Genomic DNA, 22,157 nt, shown 5'->3' on the forward strand with positions numbered 1-22,157 from the left:
CTCTCTGTGCATTTAACAAGCACCGTCAAAGATCCAACTGGTTCAGTTTTTCCCAGCTGGGGAAATCTTTACCTGCTCTATTTTTGCCTACCATATACCTGTCAATCAAAATATTTAAGATATGAAAGTTACATAGTGATGTTGCTGAGGATACCCTTCACAATGGTTTCCCTGGTAACAAAGCAGTTTTAAGCTAGCCATTTCATGCTCTGGTAAACTGAGGAGCCAAACCAGAGATACTGGTCTACAATGACAGCGTCTCAGAGGTGTAATTTCTTTCCCCGAGAACCATACTACGTTCCTGGGTAAGTCATCATACTCCTCTACGCATTCAGATGCCAAATAAGTATCACACAGAACACTGAAGGCTCAGATGAAGTGCAGCATTTCCTCTAGTGTGGTAAAAACAAACTGGAGAATGATTTACATGACTTCTACATTACAGTGAAATTTTGGTAGCTGAGTGGAGTTCTCACGTACAGTTGCAGTATACCTTTGCTTTGATTTAAAACATTTTAACCCTGCCTTTATATATGGAGTCCCTAGGCTTACAATGGAAAATTAACACTATAAAAACACATTTCCTGGATTATCAAAAACAAAATAGAATCCCAAAGAATAAAGCTAGTGTATTTTAGTGTAAACACCCTGGCTCAAAACAATGTAGAAGTTTCTGAAACTTTTATAGCACTTTTATTTAAAACATTTACAGGCTGCCTCTTTAGAGACATGTTCAAGGCAGCTCACAAAATAAAACAAGATAAGATCATAAAAAACATAAAATGAAGCCATTAAAAACCTGCTCAATAAAAACACAGAATTTAAAAGATCTAGTAACCTAAAAGATTCTAACAACAACTCTCAGGCTACAAGCAGATTGTAAAAACAATTAAAATATCAAACCCTTTAGTTAAAACCTGGATGAAAAGAAATTATTTCCCCTGACACCTAAAAGAGGATAAGGGGAGTGCCAGGCAAGCCTCAGGGGGAGGACATGCATTCCACAGGCGAGCTTCCAGCACTGAAAATGCCACTTCACTTCTTCAGGAGCGACCACAGCAAATAGGGCTTGTAAAGAAGATCTGCTGGTAAGCTGGATAATATAGGAGGAGGCAGCCCTTCAAGTACCTCGGCCCAAAGCCATTGAGGGCCTTAAAGCAAAGAACGACCACTGTCAATTATGCCCAGAAAAATGGGCAAAACACACAAACTGAGGGCAGCCCTAAGGGTAGAACTCAAACCAACACGCAACAGTAGCCCAGGGACCAACAATTCAGTGAAACTACAATAGATACCAAAATTGAAAAATAGTATAATCCTGAACAATGAGACAGTGAAAAGTAGCTTTACGTATAAATACAAACAACCATCTCAGTAGAATAAGTACAGAGACCAGTCTTAGTCAATTTCACAAGACCAAGCCTCCCAAAAAAGAAACACATGGCGCCGAAAATAAAGTCAGTCTATCAATCCGTGGGTTCTCAAGTCTTCCAAAATTCAGACGTCCGTGTAGCCCAGAAACCGTCCACAGTGTAGCAGTAAGCAACGTGGAAACAATAAGGTGGACAGTGGTCCTCTTAAGCAGTTCTGGTATAAAGAGGATCTTAGGCAGATGTTTCCCAGGGACCAGACTGGTCCCAGGATGGCCCCGCCCCAACAAGCAGCCATCAAGATTAATTCATTTAGCTTGTTTCATCTACCCACGATTTCATCAGGGGGTACAGTCAAAGCCACCAAAGTCCCTCAACAGAAACGGCAAAGCAATTCTTAAGTGCAGTTTATTCTTAGCACGGCAGGGTGGACTCTGATTAGCCAGCAGCTGTTCTTCCTGATCACCAGCATCGTCTGAGTCAGGGATGGTTACACGAGGCTCCTCTCCTCCTGAGGAGTCCTCACTTTCACTGAGCCCAGACTGGCCCATGACACTTTCTTCCACAAAAACAAATTGGACCAGGAACATTTCCAGGTAGGAACATCTCGTGAGTAATCACAAAGATAAACATATATGGTGCACCAGCATTCATGTTCCTTTTCTGAAAGATAATAAATATTGATGTAAATTTCCTCTCTCATCTACTGTTTTGTTTCAAGGTATGCAGGGTTTTACCCTCAGATTCGTTATCAGGTTGGAAAGACATATGGCAGAACAACCTGCCAACTCCTGACAGACCCTGAGATCCAAAGAAGTCCTTGCTCAGTGCTGGCGCCACTGACCAAGCCAAAGTTCATCGAGGATTTCAGCCAAAGGAGGATCCCTGCATATGAGATGATGGATCAGTACCAAAATTACATCCCTGGATATACAGGTGGAGACTTGGTAAAACTGTGGAGGGAGTGGGGTCTATGCCAGAGTCAGCCTCAGGGGTTGGCATGGTGGGGCAGAGGGCCTATGGCTAACCAGAGATGCTTGTCCTGGCCTATCCTCTTAGGAATAGAAGATCACCCGAGATGAATGCAGCGTGCCTAAAGGGATGCTCATTTGATGCTCATTTTGGCCTTGGTGGCATAGAAAGAGTTCAAAAGAGCATAAACGAGTCACATTTTGCTCTATCCTCTTTAATGAGATCAAACAAATTAATGGAGAAGTCCATCAGCTGCTACCAGCCAGGATAGCTAAATAAAACTTCTAACTGAAGAAGCAGTGGAGAGATACAACAAGAATTCTCCTGAGGACAGGCAACGCAATTTCATCTCTGGATCAGGAGCAAGTTGAATTATTCAATCCCTCCCTTTGCAGAATTATCTACACTTAGAGGATGCTGTTTGCATGATTTACTGCTTGGAGCTAGCTACTTTTCAGAGATGCATCAGGCACCCTCCTCTGTGAATGTTTTCTCTGAGATTCTGTTTAATTAATGTATTCATTAAATTAATGTATTCATTAATGTATTCATGTATGCTGGTGGGCCATGGAAGAGACCTGAGCTACCAACAGGATTAGCTTAATAAAGGCTGGATTGTTTTGAAATGAAACTGTGATTATCACAAGCCAACAAGCTACATAAAATTGTCATGTTCAGCCAGCCCCTCCTCTAGTTTCTGACAAGGCCCTGTTCACACTAGCGGACATTATTTTTTGTTTGTTTGTCTTTCAGGCCATGCTCCCTATCAAGGTCACTTTCCTCTTCCAGACATAGAACCCAGGCCCCCCATGCCAAGGGATGGGCTCCCACATGCCCTGCAGTCCTCACCCAATGCCAATTTGACGCAGCTGGTTGAACAGAGAAAATACTCTCCCTGCCACCCTGGCATCAGGCTGTCATGTGGACCAGGATGGAGGCAATTTGCAGCCTCTGCTGGCACACAGCTGGTATCAGAGCAGGGCGACCGGAAAATGATTTGCCACCCTGATATTCCACTGGTGTGCGGGCAGGAGGAGACCCGGGGGCCTTGCCACACAGACGCTGCTTTATCGTGTGGCCAGGGCTGGAAGAGTGTCCCTTTTGTCACTGGAACGGATCAGGTATGTGTAGCAGCTCATCTGAACAGCCAGAGCTACTGGTAAGGGAGGCCGGAACTCGAGCAAATTCTTGCTCTGCCATTGCACCTGTTCCTTGGAACAGCCTCCCAGAGGAGGGGAGGAGGATTCATGCTCTGGCATAGGCTGGAGGCACTATAAAACTTTCTTGTTCAAAGAGGCTGTTGAAGGCTATTGAACATGTACATGTGAGAATACACAGCAGAAAGGTCTTTCTGGGCTATTGATCTGTCCTTTTAGTTTTTGTATTTCTGTTTTAAGGTGTTCTGGTGGCATCCATAAGACACTTTGAACCACTATTGAGACAGTGCAAAAGGTGGAGGTAAAATATTTATGCAAACGCCCCACTCAACATGTGGTTTCCATTTAGGACAAATCAGTTTGGACCCCAAGCCGCCGGCTGATAAGGAAGCCAGGATGTACTATCTATTGTACTTTTGTGGTTCACATTTGAGGGCTGCAGGCTAGTTAGAGTATCCCTCAAGGAGGCATATAATACCCTGAAAGTTCTCCTTAGAAGTTAGTTATGATGATCCTGTGCATGATCTGACTTGCAGAGGGCTGGGCTTCTCTGCTGAGCACATACCCCCTGCGCAAACAGGATCTGAGATGGGGGTCATTGTTCCTCTCTAATCTCCACAATTACAGTTAGCATTCCCTTTGCTCCATATGAATGAATGAATTGCCCATTCCCTTTAATGGAAGAAGAGGAAAATGGGGAAACTAAAGGATAGTGGACCATCCCTCTCCCCCACTCCTGGCTCCATTGTGCTCTGCCAGCCACACAAACAGTTTTCTCTCTAGAACCATTGACTGGAAATCAGAAAAACCCTCAAGGACAATGTACAATTTCCCCCACTCCCTTGCATACACAAGGAGTCAGGCTTGAGCTTGTTCTCAAGACAATGCTCAGGAAGGGCCCAAAATAATGAGATGGTGGCAGACCAGAGTTGGTAAAGGCAACCTCCCAAAGCAGAAGTGAAATGCAAAAAGTGGAGTGAATGAGAAACTCTCACGCACACACATCCCCACGCGTCTCCCTGCTCATCTCCAATACCTAAGGTTGCCAACTCAGAGTTGGGAAATTCCTGGAGATTTGGGGCAGGGAAGTCTGGGGATGGCATGGTTTGGGAAGGGACCTTAGCAAGTTGGAATGCTATAGAGCCCACCCTCTGAAGCTGCCATTTTCTCCAGGGGAACTGATCTCTGTAATCTGGAGATCAGTTGTAATTCTGGGAGACCGCCAGATTCCACCTGGAGCTTGGCAACCCTACCAATACTCCAAGTGCGCCTGGCTGGGAGTAAATCTGCAAGAGGAGAAGCTATGGGGGGAGGGATACGGCAGGCAAGAGTTCAGCATCCCCCTGACCAGTCCCTTTTACACTTTAACTTACACTTCTGCAAACGCTGATATGTGAAGCTGCCTTATTCAAAGCAGGCCCAGGGCTGTTCATCCCAACTAGCAGCGGCTCTTCAGGGTCTCAGGCAGACAAAGGGGTTTTCCTAGCATGTACGATTCAAGAGCCTTTCATTGGAGATGGCAGAGGCTGAACCCAAGATTTTCTAAGTGCAGAGCAGGTGCCCTCTCACTGAGCCGCAAGCTTTGCTTGACACAGGCGTGAGGCAGCACTCTGTTTTATACCATTTCTCCCTTTTACAGCACTTGATATGCACTTACCTGTTATGAGTAAATCATTTGTTTTCCTTAACTCGCCCAAATGTCATTCATTATCTTTGGCATCCCATCCGTTATTTCTTACCTTTCCAAGCTGTAGCAAGGCCAGCGTCTGGTTTTATAAAGTCAAAGGTTTGTCAGCAGAGTCACATTGGCTGGCTAGATCTTCCTTTGGCCAGGCTATGGACTGCCAGGCCCCATCTATCTATCCAGTTTTATTCCACCCTTCCTTCAAGAAATGTAAGGAACTCCAGCTCCCCATTTAATCCACAACAACCCTGTGACGTAAGTGGGGCTGAGAGTAACTGGTCCAAGGTCATTCAGTGGAGATCTGAACCAGGATCTCCTAAATCCTAATCTAATGCTCTAATTGGTACACTCTTCTATCTTTTTCCACCTCTGTGCCAACCTTTCAAGTTATGGCTGCAATTTGCCCACACACGACTTACTTTGTGCACCCCCAGCCCCAATAAGAACTGTATCAGACTTCTTGCCTTTGGTTTTCAGCCAACCAGGATTGAAGCAGTGCCTCTTCCACGGGTGACAGAGACAGTAGATGTGAGCCGATTTGGACGGACCCCCAAGCTAGATATGCCCAACCTCATCCAGCGCAAAGCCATCTCAGGTATGTGGGCACAAGAAGAGACGGAGAAGTCCTTGTAGTTCTTGGACTTGGAGGGCTGCCTCTTTTAGCCACACCCCTCCCCTTTGTGACTACATCCCATTTCAAAAGCCAGAGTGGAGTATTGGTCAGTGTATCGGCCTGTGTCCTGGGAGACCTGGGTTTGAGCTTCCACTCTCATATGAAGCTTGCCAGGTGACATTCTCAGCCTAGCCTTCCTTGCAGGTTTATTGTGAGAGCCCAATAGGAAAGGAGAAATATGTAGACTTCTCTATGTTCCATGGAGGAAGGACAGGGGTAAAATTAAAAGAATGCATAGATAGAAAAGGCATTCCACACTTTTGATTATGAAACAGAACTCTAAGTTCTGATTCATACATTATTGCCATCTTGTTGGATTCTATTCTGTACATTTATTATTTATCCATTCATAAAAGGGATTCCAAGGTGTAAAAAAACTTCTTCCACTTGTCCATTCAATATAGAAGTTAATTTGTCCATTTCTGCAGTTTCCATTATCTTCTCTATTAGTTCCTCCTGTTTGGGTATTGCTTGTTGTTGCCAGTAGGACGCAAATAAAATTCTAGCTGCAGTTATTACATGAATAGTAAAATGCATCTGTTCTTTGTTTATGTCCGGTATACAATTTAACAAAAAACTCTCTGGTTTAAGAGCAATTGAAATGTGTAACACAGTTTGTATCAAGTCATGCACCATTATCCAATACGTATGCATCTCCTTACAGGACTACCACATATGAAAAAAATTCCCTGTATGTTTCCCACATTTCCCACATTTATTTGACACATTTTTATACATTTTGGCAATCTATCCGGTGTTAGATACCACCTGTAAAACATCTTATATAAGTTCTCTTTAAACGCAACAGATTTAGTTATTTTTCCATTCATTTTCCATATTTTGCTCCATTGTGTTAAGTCAACGTTATTTCCTAGATTCTGTATCCATAAAATTTTACATTTTTCCACCTCTTCATTCCTTTTCAAAGCAGCTCTTGAGCATGTGCAGAGTCCCATGTCCTGTCTCCTGGGCAAGTGCAGCCACACCCGTAGACTTAAGGAGCTGTGCTCTCTCGAAGGGCAGATGGCAGGGCAGCCACAGGCCTGAGCCTCTGTACCTGAGAGCAGCTTAGCAATGACCTCATCTATTTCAGGCATGCCGCACCCGCTTCAGTCCTCTTGGGCTGCTCCTTCACCTGAAGATCATGTAGGAGGGGAGACTGAAAATCATGGAGGCCAGACAATCCTTGAAAGAAATTATTAATGAAAGAGATCCTCAGGTCATTTGTGAAACTTTTACAGAATATGCCAGGTTTCCTTTCCCGTCTGAATTAAAAGCAGAAGCACATTTTCCCCCTAAATACTGTTTACCCGTTATCCCCAGTGGAGCTCACCCATTATGTTTATGCAGGAGTTGCTGTTCTGGGTCATCTGTCAGAAAGGAAACCCATTCATAGATGCAGCAGGGAACCTTCTTTTAGGATGGCATATTCTGCTAAATCATGAGTAGTTTTATGATCCAATTACATCCTAGACAAAGCAGAATCATCCATCCCAGATGCCAATGGGAGCAACGACTCCGGCATAGATGCAGCCGGCATTCTTTTCTGTGTGCAGGTAAATTTTGTTACATCTCTGCACCTGGATTTATTAATCCAGTCACACATACTGCGGAAATATCTCCTCATGCACTAAAGGATGATTGGTGGGAAGCCAGGCCAGGGTAGCAAACCGTGCAGAGATGCAGCAGGTATCTTACTATGTTGGAAGGTTCTCTGAGCCTTGTATTATTCCAGCCATTAGCAGTTGGAGTGCAAAGCTTATCTCTGCGCCCCAGGAAGTCTCACTTCTGTGTAGCACGCGATGGAAGTCAGTTACTCAGGCTAATCAAACTTGGCTGTCATAGCTGCAGGTTTGGTTGCACACTGGACCCCAGGCCCATTTAGTAGTCCTCTGGCCCTCTAAGGCCAGTTCTATTATTTTTGCCTAATTATTTTTGGAGCCCAGAGTTGGCAAATTTCCTAGCCCCAAATCCTCTTGGTCTTGCACCAAAACTCTCTTCTTCCTCCTCAGGATACACTGGCTTCGTCCCCCGGTTCACCTGGATTATGGGCGTCAACTACCTGAAGGGAGTCAAAGATGCTATGAATGAGTTTGATTGTAATCAGGTAAAGCAGATCACAAGTAGATGGGGGTAGGTGGTACCCTGATGGGACAATTACTTTGTAGCATAACGTTGGGTAGAGCAAGACCTAGTTTTATATCCCCCCTCCTCAAATCCTGCAATTGGTCAGCCCAAGTACAAAAGGCGTTTTGAACGAGATGTTCCTGAAGGGAGTGGTTTGTCCCTGCTGCTCTCATCACACAGCTAGATGTTGAGCCTGAAGACTACCGCCTGAACCAACGCTCCATTTTTGCTTTTCCTCAGAGGGAGGCACGCAGGAGAAGGCTCATATGGTTGAAAAGCAGGCCATAAAGACAACCAATAAATCAAGAACAAGCAACTATTAATTGGACAGGGGCTGGTCCTGCAACCTGAGGTCTGACCTTCTGGCCGTGGCTCTTTTTAAAAGCTCTCTCGTCTCCATTAAATGATGTTGGTGGTTTTTAAGGCTTCAGCTCTTGCAAATGTTTGGAATTTGATTACTATTATCCTAGGATGCTTCACTGAACTTGGTATTTTAAAATTGAATTGTCTGCTACTCAGCCTTGGCTAAAGTTTTAAGGCTGCTTTATATGCTGTCAGAACAAAGCCCTATTTGTCTCGTATCTGTGATTTATTGTTCAGTGCAATTTTATTTTGGAAACTAACTCCAAAACCAACTCTGGAGCTTGTGGTATCTAAATATAGTAAGGCAAGCTGCAAAGAAAAGGCAATGACGACAGATTGGCAGATTTAAGAGGGGTTGCTGGCTTTGAAAGTGTGGTAAGAGCCCTTATCTCTTTGCCTGTTGACAAGCAGAAAAGTGACTGATTAACCAGTGGAATGAGCTTGGCATCGTTGCCCATCCCTGCATTCACATAACTAGACCATGAAATGTTAGTTCCTCTCTTTCACTTTTAGGACTGCAGGAAATTGGAAGTGCAGCTCCTCCCCTACCTACCAATTCATTTTTAAAAGTTGGTGAAATTTCCTCGGCAGATTTTGTAACCTTGGGACACCTCTTCCCATCTTTTATACACTGTAAAACTTTTTGCATTGGTTGCTGATGATGACTCCTCTGAATTGAAAGTTGGAGATATATAATTCCCCCCCCCCCCCCAGGCTTATTAGTGCGGAAGAGTAAATTACTGGGAGTCAGAGGGGACCCCTATCCCTTGAGCTTCTCCTGGATGCTTTCTGAATGAAGCAGCAACCCATAGATTCAGCATCTCTGGAGGGAGAGGGGATGTTCTGCTGTGTGTGTGTCAGGAGCAACTGTAGCTCCTTGAATCTCAGCAGGTGTGGAACTCTTCTGCCCTTCAGAGGATTATGACACCAGAGAACAGTAAATCATACAGATATACAGTAGGCAGCCTCCTTTAGTATGTTTATAGACCTTTTCCTTCTGAGATCACATTAATGTTCTGTCCCACACTGTGGAAAGCATGATCGCATTCACCATTAATAACCAACTAATGCAAATTAAGTGCCAGACTGGAGACTCCATCAGATTCCATCTTAACATTGTATGCAAACTAGGAAACTGGTTAAGGGAATGGCAACTGGTTATGCATCATGACACCTAACAGTCAACAGAAACTTGGATTGTTAAAGGGCTTCAGATCTCCCAAGCACCAGGAATTGCAGGAAGAGCAGAGCAAGATTTTACCCCCACCCCGCCTCTCTCTGCATGCATTTCTGAAAATGTTAATACAACATTTGCTTAGTGTTACATAATGTTCTCCAACCCAAGGAAATCTATTCTTACTGCAGCACATGCAAATTAAGCTCAGCAGCAGAGGGGCAGAATCCAGCACCAAATACTAACAAGGTTTACTGGAGGACTACTAGGAGACGGTCTCCCCACCTAGCCAAGCTAACATTCTCTGCACATACTTATTGGAAATTGGGCCAATTTTAACCCCAGGGCCTTCCATTGCTAATCTGCAAAGGCTAAGGAGACCTCGCACTTCAGAGGCCATGCGCCTCCGACTGCCTGTTGCTGTGGGCAAGGGTAGGTTCTGGCCTTTATGGCCTGCTCGAGCATTTTCCCATGGCAGCTAGCTAGCCACTTGGGAAAGGGGATGCTGGAAGGATCAAATCTCAGGCAGACCTGATGCAGCAGGTCTCTCGTGTTCTTCAAGTGCATTATGAGGAATTAACACTTAATTGACAACTGAACTCCTTTAATACAAATGCTAAAAAGCAAAGACACCACTCACTGACCAGGTCTGGGTAGAACGTAATTAGAAAACACCTGAAGTTAAGTTTGTTCATACAGAAGCAATCCTGTTTCTCTCACAGCATTAACAACTGTATGCTTATACACTGTTCTTCCGGCCAGATTAGTGCCACACTCAGAGCTGTTAACAAAGTCAGTGTTATTATCCCTACAATACAGCTGGGGCTGAGAGGAGTGGCTTATGCAAGCCTACTTGCAGAGTTCATGGCAGTAGTGGGAGTTCAACCAGCAGAATACTGGTTCAGAGCCCAGCCACTTAACCACTATGCTACAGCAGCTCTGATGGAGATTTGTGGAAGTCAAGACTTTGCTGTGCACATGCACCCCCCTCCCCTTATAATTTAGCCCCAACCTCTTGAGGTTACTGGGGCCAAACCCAGCAGCTATTGCCTACCAAGGCAAAACTTGCCACTTCTTTCCATCAGATGTATCATTTGTCCTTTCACAGGAAAAGATGAGATGCCCGCTGTACAGCTTTGGCAAGCGATTGCCCCGCACCTATTGGCCCAATACCAAGATTTACAGCAGCCAAGGCCTGATTCCTTTCTACACTGGGTTTGTGCCAAGTAAGTCAGCAACCAGCACATCCAGCCAAGTCATAAAAACCCCAACCCACTTTGTTCAGAACATCTATTGCAATAATCTGTCCCTGATCACTCCTTGTGAAAAGATGCTGTCCTCTGGCTATAGAAAGCCAAGGGGAAAGTTCGGCTAAGTCACTGGCTGTGGAAGCAACAGGGAAACAGGTATGACCTTCTCCCAAAAGAACCTATCAGAAGACCAGATGTACCAGGTCGCCAGTAGGTGCTTCCAAAATATAGGGAAAATTCCATTTTCCCTGTCATCTTTGGGGATCAAATAGGTTCCCCCTCTGCGACAGGAAGGCCAACCTACATATAATTTTATAAGGTTGACTGTTAATCTCTTGCAGCAACACCAAGGAGAGCCAGCACGGTAGAGTGCTGGCCTAGGATCTGGGAGACCCAGGTTCAAATCCTCTCTGCCATGGAAGTTTGCTGGCTGACCTGTCACATACTAAGCCTAACCTCCCTCACTGGGTCATTGTGAGGATAAAATGGAGGAATTATGTAAACCACACTGGATCTCCATTGTGGAGAAAGGTGGGGTATAAATGATGTAAATAAGTAAAAGGTGCCTTTTGGCACTCTAAGGACTATTTTATTCCAGCAAACTTTTGTGAAGTACAGCTCACTTCTTTGGAAGCTAGCAGCTGAGAAAGGGGCTCTCTAGGTCATAAAAGCTGACACTGTAATAAAATGCTAAGTCCTTAAAGCATTACCAGTGTAGACACCCACCAGCCATATGGCTTAATGCTTAAAAATACCAAAAATGACAAGAACTGCCTTCAAGATAGCCCCCCCCCCCGCCAAACTACAGTTCAACTTATCAGCAAGTGGATTTTACAACCAAGGCTGTCAACAGTTCTTCTGGATTTTTTAGGCCCTATACTGCTTTGAGAAGGCACTGCACACCCTTGGCAATATTCCTAATGTCTAGATTTTCCTTCATTAGCCAGTGGCAATCTAGCTCCAAAATTACTGTTCGTGAAAGAAGGTAGCTCAATTCATGGGGGATGGTGGAAAGTGCTATCAAGAGACATTCAGAGGTGGTCTGCCATTGCCTGCCCCTGCATAACCACCCTGAATGGTCCCACCCATCCGAGTACTAATCAAGACTGACCCTGCTTAGTTTCCAAGATCTCAGGCTAGCCTTGGCCATGAGGTGGACAGAAAAATCCTCTTCCACTAACAGCAGAATCCTATTAGCAAGAGTCCCTTTAGAAATCCAACTCCAGGTTGTGGCAAGCTATTTTTTCAAGGCACCTGGTATTTTATAGAAACCTAAAGACCTGCATAGAAGACTGATAAAGTACTCTGCATTTGTTCTGTCAAAGTTTATATAAAAAGGGGCAGGTAGATGTTTCTTTTCAAGTGAAGGGGTGGGTTGGAAATTTAACTTGTCCCTTTCATGTCAATGTCAAACCTGTAAAAATGCATGGCATTTTCTGAAGTGGTGTTTTTGATGCTTGACAGTTGCAAGCACTGAAGTTTTAACACAGAGCAAACAAAAGCCAAGCAAAAAGCTCAGGTTTTTTTTAGCATCTCTATTTTAGGCAACAATAGCCCTATGACAAGCACCCCTCCCATCTTTTTTGTCAAGGAACAGCACAGTATTTCAGCAGGCAAAACAGGTCCCACAGATTGTCAACTCCTGGACAATACACACGCTGGCAATAGGCCACATCGCTTTCTTTTAGAGCAGTACTCCGTATCAAGTAGCCTAAAACTACTTTCACACCACAGTTTAGACCATCTCAGCTGTAACCCTTAAAGGTAACCTATTTACCCTAGAATAATTAATATTCAACCCAATGTTTCCTATGCACTGGATATCCAAAGCAATCTCCCCCCACCTGTTATAGTTGGGAGAAGCAACTTTAGCAGAGCTTTGCTTAAAAGCAGTAACAATATGCCCACAGCTCATTTTCCTTCTACACAAATCACTATCCCAGACTGGAGGAAGCCAAGCCCACAGCAATGACTCATGCAGTAAGCAGCCTCCTCGAAGGTGTCATTCTGCTACATCAGAATTTGGTTGTCAAGCTGCACCTAAAGCAGTGCTGCATTCCCATGCAGATGCCAAACAGGCGAAGCCATGTGAGTAGATCATACAGGGAACAGCCTTCTCTGCAGTAAAGCACCTTAGGGGCACAGTGGCCTATATTTACAAAGGCACCCCAGAGCGCCATACCCTCACTTCCAAATTCCTTAACTCAGGCAAACGACTAAAAATGCCAAGTAGACACACCTTTGCATCTTGTCCTGTTATCGCACGTTTAATGAAAACAAGTCTGAACACAGACAGCTGACTCAAGTATGTCATTTTCCAGCCATCAGGCACAACTACGCTCTAACTTTTGGAAACAGTACCCGGAAAGCTTACTACGATGAACTACTGCGGAGACAACAGGCAGCGTGAAAAAGCTTTTAATGTCTGTACAGCATCAGACAGAAGATGACATCAGGAAGAAAGCTGGAAGTGCAGAACAAAGAAACCAAGAACAAGTTTGGAATGAATAAAGTCCATACAGCTTTAAACATAATTTACAGATGTTAATGGGCAGGGTCTTAGGCTGCCTCCTCCTCTGCTTCCTCTTCAAACTCGCCCTCCTCCTCAGCTGTAGCATCCTGGTACTGCTGATACTCTGATACCAGGTCGTTCATGTTGCTTTCAGCCTCTGTAAACTCCATCTCATCCATGCCTTCCCCGGTGTACCAGTGCAAGAAGGCCTTTCGGCGGAACATGGCTGTGAACTGCTCTGAGATGCGCTTAAACAGCTCCTGGATAGCGGTGCTGTTACCAATGAAGGTGGCAGACATTTTCAGGCCCCGGGGAGGGATGTCACAGACAGCTGTTTTCACATTATTGGGGATCCACTCCACGAAGTAGCTGCTGTTCTTGTTCTGCACATTCAGCATCTGCTCATCCACCTCTTTCATGGACATGCGCCCCCTAAAGACAGCAGCCACTGTGAGATAGCGCCCGTGACGCGGGTCGCAAGCTGCCATCATATTCTTGGCATCAAACATTTGTTGTGTGAGCTCTGGCACTGTTAGGGCACGGTACTGCTGGCTCCCACGGCTGGTGAGCGGGGCAAAGCCAGGCATGAAGAAATGCAGCCGGGGGAAGGGGACCATGTTGACTGCCAGTTTGCGCAGGTCAGCATTCAGCTGCCCTGGGAAACGCAGGCAAGTGGTCACTCCACTCATGGTGGCTGACACCAAGTGGTTCAGGTCGCCATAGGTGGGAGTTGTTAGCTTGAGGGTTCTGAAGCAAATATCATAGAGGGCTTCGTTGTCAATGCAGTAGGTTTCATCTGTGTTCTCTACTAGCTGGTGCACCGAAAGAGTGGCATTGTAGGGCTCTACCACAGTGTCCGACACTTTGGGAGAGGGGACCACGCTGAAAGTGTTCATAATTCGGTCTGGATACTCTTCGCGGATCTTGCTGATTAAAAGGGTGCCCATGCCAGAGCCAGTGCCACCCCCAAGGGAATGTGTGAGCTGGAAACCCTGGAGACAGTCACAGCTTTCTGCTTCTTTCCTTACAACATCAAGCACTGAATCAACCAGTTCGGCACCTTCTGTGTAGTGGCCCTTGGCCCAGTTGTTGCCTGCTCCACTTTGCCCTGTAAAAAAGCCACTCATTAGCAGAGATAAATCTGGACTGTTTTTCAAAAACAAAATTTTCAAAAAATGAAAATTAACGTAATGCCTGTCTGCAATCAAGGGTTGTCTTGTTCATTTGCATGAAAATGCACGTTCAGAGTTTCTTGGACAGGTATTGTCCAGAAGCGCAAGCCTGGGTTTGGCAGTTGCTATGCTCCAAATTGCATGAATGATCTCAGCCCCACCAGGGTACATATTAGCATGTCTGAGATCACCAAGCTCCTGGTTCACACCCTTGAATTGCTCATGCAAACGAAGGGCTCAAATGTTTAAGAACTTAATAGCCAAGTCAACCCTCCTTTCCAAGCTAAACACACCCTCTGGCACAAATCTAGTGTTAGCTTTAAACTGTATCCCCTGGCAATTCAATAGCTTACAATGCAAGCAATTTTAGTGCATATCACTTTCACAAGTATGACAATGATGCAAAGTCCACGAAGACAGTCCTTCCAAACCAGTTTTTTTTAAATAACATTTTTATTATCTTCAAGATCAGGTAACTTGTATGTGTTACAAATTGTTTTCTAGACTTGTCTGGCATTTATTAATATTATAAAGCAAAGCGTAGAAAGTTAACAATTGCACTGATTTGTAAAACACCAAAATACTTCTAAGTGCCACAAGCTCCACCCCTAATTTATATTTGCTCTCCTCACCACTAGGATTGGAGAAACAAGTTTAAGGGTCAGTGTTTCAATTCTGTTCTCAAACACCACGACAACATGTCACCCACCGAAGACAAAGTTATCTGGGCGGAAGATCTGCCCAAAAGGACCAGAGCGCACTGAATCCATGGTCCCGGGCTCCAGATCCACCAGCACAGCTCGAGGGACATACTTGCCGCCTGTGGAAGAAGACAGCAATATTAAAGAACCTGATTAAAATGCTCAGCTTTTCAACATGAAACCACTGGGGTATGCTTCTGCCACTAGCTAATCTTTCCAAACCAGCAGGAGGACCTTTGGACTTTTAACACCGAAGCCAGCTGAGTTTCCTGAGGCTAGAGACAGAACAGGCCAATGAGCTGAAGGGCTAATATCCTGGTTGGCATCAGTCCCATCAGCAGCACCTTCTCATCACCTCATCAACTGCCAAAGGCAGTTAGCTTCACAGCTCCTCCTCCTAGCCTTCCTACACCATTTCCTATCATATATATGGAGCCTTCAAACAGGCTCAGAAATATTCTTGGCCAATAGATCACACACACTCGGAGTCTATCTCAGACACTGAATTGGAAAAAGTAAATGTTCAGCCCAAACCACGGCCAAATCTGTTTTTTTATGAGACTTTATAAAATCGGACATGGAACAGGGCACCCTACGGATACCCAGATGCATCTTTTACAAAACGCATCAATAAAGATAAAATGGAGACGCCGCATTCGCGGCTTTACATTCAAAACAAGAATTAATTCCGACAGGAGAAAAAGACCTGAAAAAAAGCACCGGGTCTCAACCAAAGAGATCAAGGCCTGTTCAATAAACAGCAAAACCATCCGAAACAGAACACTCCATACATGCTCAGAGGCTTTCTTGCCTATAACTTAGCAAAGAAAAGCAAAATTGGTTTCGGGACCATAGAAAATAAGCGAGGCTGGAAGCGAGCCAAGCCGAGCCCGCCCGCACAGCCCGTTCCCACAAGGTCCTCACCAGTGGCCTCGTTATAATAGACGTTGATTCGCTCGAGCTGCAGGTCGCTGTCACCATGATAGGTGCCGGTGGGGTCGATGCCATGTTCGTCCGAGATCACCTCCCAGAACTGGGGGCGAGAAGAGAAAAATGAACACCCGGAAACCAAAAGATGATCACCATGGCTTCGCCTAGGCCTCTCCCTCCTCAGCCCGCCCACCCGCGCAGCCCAACCCGCACCTTAGCACCGATCTGATTGCCGCACTGGCCAGCCTGCAAATGCACGATCTCTCTCATGATGGCGGGCGGAAGATCGGGTGGCGTCCGAGCTCTTAGCTGTCTCCTCTAATCTCGGCGGCGGCGCGTAGAATACTAGCTGCGTCAAGGTAACGGACATCACTTTATATACAGAGACGCAAGAAAGGAGGCGGGCTTTGCTAGCTTGCGCGCGCGGCTGCTGCCTCACTCCACCTCCTCTACTGTCTATTGGACGCCTGCAGCGAAGCGAGGGCGCAGATTGGGTAAAAGCGCTGCCGGTCTTGCTATGAGAGGGGGAAAAAATCCGAACACTTTCGGCTCGAGCACATTCTCAATTCTTCATTGGTCCGTTGTAACGGACGACTAAACGGCTGCTCCACCTACTCTTCTTTTATTGGCCCGCTACAGTTTCCGCCCCCCCTACTAGCCTGGCGTTTAAAACGATTTTCCTTGTTGGCGGATTTGAATGATTGATAGTGAATGTCGATTGGCTCCTTCTTTGGTGGACAGGAGGAGGGCTGAGCGCGGGAACGGTCTCTTGGTAACGGCTGCAGTAAAAACCCGCGCCCTAGTGCGCGCCGCTGAGCTCCGCTAGTAACCTGGAGAGCGTATTCATAACACTTACTATTCTGTTTCTGTAGCGTTAAGGCCCTTGAGCCTTTACGCGATTGGAGTAACTGCTTAATGTCTTAGTTACGGGGGACGCGTAACTAAGGCTTCACACAGCAATGGGGACTAGTACACCACAATGATATCCAAAGAGGCCTGCTAGGAAACCCAGCCAAGGTCCCAAAACATACTCTAAGCAGCCATAGCAACGGCCTTAGCACAGCTAGTCTCATGGCAACGATCTTCTACTGCCACAAGGGTGACCTAGTAACATCTGTAAATATGTATACACAAATCGTTGCACACTTAAGAAAATGGGTGCCTGATTCAGCATTAGACATCACAAGAAATACAAGAGGCACAAGGAAGAGAGAGCTTCCCTTCCAAAAATAGTTTTAAAGACTAAATCTCATTATCTGCCCCTCTCCTTTAGTATTTCCCAACTTGTGGCACACAAGGAATGTCATAGAGTTACCAACCTCCAGGTGGTGGCTGGATAGCTCCTAGAATTACAACTGACTTCCATGTGATGTGAGCAAAAGCACAGCCATTTTTCTTGCTAGCTCCAAATACAAAGCAGCTTGATTGCCTGGTCTTGAATGTAACTGCAGAGAATAGATTAACCAGCAAGACCAGAAGCAGTAAACAACAGCGGGTTGAAACCACCTAGATAAGAAGGGAAGGTTTAACTTAGAGCTGAGAGGATGGGCCTTTTGTCTCAGAAAGGTGGGCTTTGTCTCAGAAATAAGGGCCGTTTCCACACAACTTACTGGCCTCTGGAATGTTGCGCAAAACTCCCGGATGATAGCGTCTTCCTGGTGCGATTTTGTGTGAGAAGACGCTATCTTCTGCGTTTTGCACAATGTTCCGGAGGCCGGCAAGTCGTGTGGAAACGGCCAAGGTTTCCAGGTGCCAACATCCTGGGAATTTGCCCCCTTGTCCACTGATCACTGGGCAATCAGCAGGAGGGAGCAAACCCCCCCCCCCAGAGGTTGCCCGCTACTGGCAGGCACCCAGGGAACACATGCTGTGCACGTGTTCCCTGGGGGCATGTTGACTGTGATGTTGTTGCGCCAGTTGCAGGAGCATTCCTGTGCTTCGTTTGGGATTTAGGCCCCCAAATGGGCTGAATTGTTCCTGTGTGGAGCATGGAAGCGATCATGTGGCTGGTGCAGTGACATCACCACGTCAGCCCCAGGGCTAGGGTTGCCAGCCTCCAGGTGGTAGCTGGAGATCTCCTGGGATTACAACTGATCTCCAGGTCATAGAGACTGGTTCCCAAGGAGAAATGGCAGCTTCGGAGGGTGGACCTTGTGGCATTATACCCCTCTCCTCCCCAAATCCCATCCTCTCTAGGCTCCACCCCCCAAATCTCCAGGAATTTCCCAACCTAAAGCTGGCAACTCTACCCGGGGCATGCATGCTTTGTGCGCAAAGAATAACCTCAGGCCCGACACAAGGTAAGTACCTGGTACCCTGCTCTCCTAGTGGGAGGGGAGAGGGACCTGTTAAAAGTCAAGGTATGAAAGGTCCTCCCCGCCATTTATAAGGAGGGCTCAGAGTGTTTTTACTTGCTTGAAACTCTGTACCCCCTTTTATTACTGGAATAAAATCTTTTCCTCTTTCAATGTTTTCCGTATTGGTGTAGTTACTTGCGCAAAAACCACATCAAGACAAAAAGAAAGCAAGTTCTTTGCAACAGTGACAGGGTCAGTTCCCATGAAGAAAAATGGCTGCTTTGGAAAGTGGAGTCGATAGCATTGTACACTACTGAGGCCCCTTCACAGGCTCCATGCCCAAATCCCCAGGAATTTCGCTTCCCAGAACTGGCAATGTCACATCACCATAGCTTTGTATTTTTTTTCTTTTCACTCCTCTTTTCTCAGAGTATTTCTTAAATTACCCCTCTTGTCCCCTGCGCTTGAGTGCTCTCTGAGTAGTTGGCTCTGCCTCCTGTGGCAGCCATTTTATGTTTGTGCTCACCATCCCATATCAGATGCAACCAGATGCTCAAAAAGGTTGAGGATCCTTGGGCTAGGAACTGGGGAACCCAGGTTTGAATCCCTGTTGTGCCATGGAAGCTTGTGATGTGACACTGGGCCAGTCACACACACACACAGCCATACATAAAGGAGGCTGTACACTGCCTATCTGCAAGAGTCACTACTCAGGTCATTGCTACATTCCATTTAGCTTGTACTGGGGATGGGTCATTACATTCTGCCTTGCCAAAATTGCAAAAAGATGTAAAGGGCAGCATAGATTATGGGAGAGAAGGGAATAAGGGCGTTATAACAGTGGATGCTGCCTCTGAGCAGGGATGCTAACCAAGCAAAAGCAGAATTTTTGTAGGGATTCTAATGTATGATATATTCTTTCCAAAACACAGAATGCAATAGTAGTTATAGAACTGAGCCTCCCACTATACTTAAACCAAAGAAGCTGAATAAAATTAGCAAGTATTGACAGTTGCCTATCAGTAGCCAGTCTGGGTCTCTTTCCTCTTTCAAAACCAAGATAAATTATAATAACTGGAATCATTTTATTACACTTTACAGAATCTAGACTGCATGCATACAGAATTTTAGGTTTTTGCAAGGACAGCCAGAACTTTCACTACTTATAATGCAAGTAGCAGAAAGCTGTAGCTGTTTAGTAATACTCTATCGCTATATATCATTACACAATACTATATAATATATACTGTATCGATATATTATTGTTCCTCCACTAACAATTCAGATGGAAATAGAGGTATTTCTAACATCTCTAATCTCATCCCAAAGATACTTGTCTGAGCCTCCAGTCACCACCTAGACTCAAAAAAGCATAATGGCCTTATGGTATGTTAACAACTGCTGTGCATTAGCATATTATTATGTTAGCTGTTGCACAGTGTAGGAGTTGCAGGGTGTAAAATAGCAGACCATGCATTGCTTGGTGCCTCAGTTCTCATGTGCTAGCTTTCACTGATCTGTGTGCAAGAGACAAGATCCACCCACCTAACAATTTAGCTTCTAGAGACTCTGCAAAAGGAGCTGTATGCTGAAGGATGACAATACTTGCAAGTCACAACAATAAGACTTTAACAAGAAAACTCCCCAAAACAAAAACAGGGACAGTGATTGGGGAATGGGAACCAAAGAATCGGAACAGCTGGAGCATATGGTGTCTAAAAATGAGTTTAGCAATGTTGTCTGGCAGATACTGAAAATAGGATGCCAAACAAACAAACAGCACAAATTTCACAACTAAATATATTTAAAAACTTCTCCAACCACATAGCCTGGGCCATAAAGATTGGCTTCGCCATCCAATTCGCAAAACAAAAGTTTTAAGTATATGGTTGCAGAGGATTAGCCAAGACATGAAGAGTAAATTGCCTGCAGAGGCACCATTTCAAATTTTGGTATGGAGAGCACAAAGATTTTGTGGGGGGTACACAACTAAGCTAGTCCCAAACACCTGTTCTTAACCCTGAATGTCACTTTGCAATGATGGAAACAGTGCTTTCTGGCTTTTTTTGTTGCTGTTCGTCATTTTTAAAACCTAATTAATTGTATTACTTGGAAATACATTGTGTGTGTGTGAGAGAGAGAGTGAGAGAGACAGAGAGCTTATAGCAAGCCTATGAATGAATGCCCTTTAACTTCTATCAATGACAGCCTTGCTCAGGTCTTGCAAACAAAAAGCCATGGTTTCTTTTACTGAGTCAATCCATCTCATGTTGGATCTTCCTCTTTTCCTATTGCTTTCAACTTTTGCTAGCATTGTCTTTTTGAGTGAGTCTTCTCATGCTGTGACCAAAGTACAATAGCCTCAGTTTTGTCATTCTAGCTTCTAAGGACAATTCAGGCTTGATTTAATCTAGAACCCATTTATTAGTCTTTTTAGCTGTCCATGATATCCTTAAAACTCTCCTCCAACACCGTTTTTCAAATGAATAAATTTTCTTCCCATCAACTTCCTTCACTGTCCAATCTTTCACATCCATACATAGTAATGGGGAATACCATAGCAAGTATTATTTTGATCTGGTCCCCAGAGACATATTCTTTTCCTTAAGGATCTTTTCTCATGCCGTCATGGCTGCCCTTCCAAGTCCCAATCTCCTTCTTATTTCTTGGTCATATTCTCCCTTTTGGTTGATGACTGAGCCAAGTAATCTTTAATAATTTCTAACACTAGCTTTTCATGATCCATATAGTCAAAGATTTTGCTGTAATCTGTAAAACACAAACTGATTTTCTTCTGAAATTCTTTGGTACACATCAGTTACCACCATACATATGCAATATGATCTCTGGTGCGTCTTCCTTTTCTGAATCTAGCTTGGACATCTGGTATTTCTTGTTACATTATGGTAAGAGTTTGTTGTAAAATTTTGAGCATCACTTTGCTTGGTGGGAAATTAATGAGATGCTCTGATAGCTGCTGCAGTCTTTGTCTCTCGGTTTTGGAATTGGAATGTAGATTGAGAGTTTCCAGTCTGTGGCATTGTTTTGTTTTCTGTATTTGTTGACTCATTTGTTAAACTTCTGATGGACTCTGAAACCTGCAATAGCTCTATTGCTATCCCATCTACTTCTGGTGATGTTTCTCTCAATTGCTTAGAGTTCAGCTTTCACATTCTAAAATTGCAGGTTGTTTTCTTTACCTGAATATCACTGAGTGTGTGCGCATGTGTCATCGAGTTACAACCAACCTATGGTGACTCCAGTAAGGGGCTTTCAAGGCAAGTGAGAAGCAGAGGTGATTTGTTATTGCCTTCCTCTGCAGAGTCTTCCTTGGTGGTCACTCACCATACTGATCCAGCTTAGCTTCCGAGATCTGATGAGATAGGGCTATACAGCGTTACCTTCCCTCCTATCACTTTGAGTGGCAACTCTCAAAATTAAAGAAGTGTATTTTATGAGGATTTGTTGCAATCCCTTTATAACATGGCTATGTTTATTGTATTATTTTTTCATTTATTTTCCTTCCAGGTGCATTTTGGGAAATGTAGTTCCCAAAATACCTAACAGTTAATGTCAGGCATACTGGAAACTACAGTTCTTCAAAGAAACTGAGGGGAGAGAGCACATGGAAACACTATGCTGGGCAGAGCTGTAAGAGAGCACTCTGGAAGAATAAATCACATGGGATGAGTGCATGCATTAAATTTTGGGGCTAAATGGTACCCCTGGTTATATGAAACTTTGAGATTTTTCCTCTCCAAAAGTCTGTTAATGC

At 44.8% G+C, this 22,157-nt stretch overlaps 2 protein-coding genes across 2 annotated transcripts; one reads left to right on the forward strand and one right to left on the reverse strand.

Annotated features, from left to right (window-relative positions):
- Positions 1–249: 249 nt before the first annotated feature.
- Positions 250–13,180, forward strand: FAM166A (family with sequence similarity 166 member A). The gene is made up of 7 exons (XM_054997256.1): positions 250–305; positions 2,092–2,306; positions 3,096–3,463; positions 5,661–5,778; positions 7,869–7,963; positions 10,629–10,746; positions 13,092–13,180. The coding sequence occupies exons 1-7, from the start codon at positions 250–252 to the stop codon at positions 13,178–13,180; spliced, it is 1,059 nt and encodes a 352-aa protein (XP_054853231.1).
- Positions 13,173–16,448, reverse strand: TUBB4B (tubulin beta 4B class IVb). The gene is made up of 4 exons (XM_054997358.1): positions 16,299–16,448; positions 16,080–16,188; positions 15,164–15,274; positions 13,173–14,390 (listed from the first exon to the last, which is right to left on the reverse strand). The coding sequence occupies exons 1-4, from the start codon at positions 16,353–16,355 to the stop codon at positions 13,330–13,332; spliced, it is 1,338 nt and encodes a 445-aa protein (XP_054853333.1). The 5' UTR covers positions 16,356–16,448; the 3' UTR covers positions 13,173–13,329.
- Positions 16,449–22,157: the final 5,709 nt, after the last annotated feature.

The sequence above is a fragment of the Eublepharis macularius genome, chromosome 14 (assembly GCF_028583425.1).
Source record: "Eublepharis macularius isolate TG4126 chromosome 14, MPM_Emac_v1.0, whole genome shotgun sequence".
Taxonomy (NCBI): Eukaryota; Metazoa; Chordata; class Lepidosauria; order Squamata; family Eublepharidae; genus Eublepharis; species Eublepharis macularius.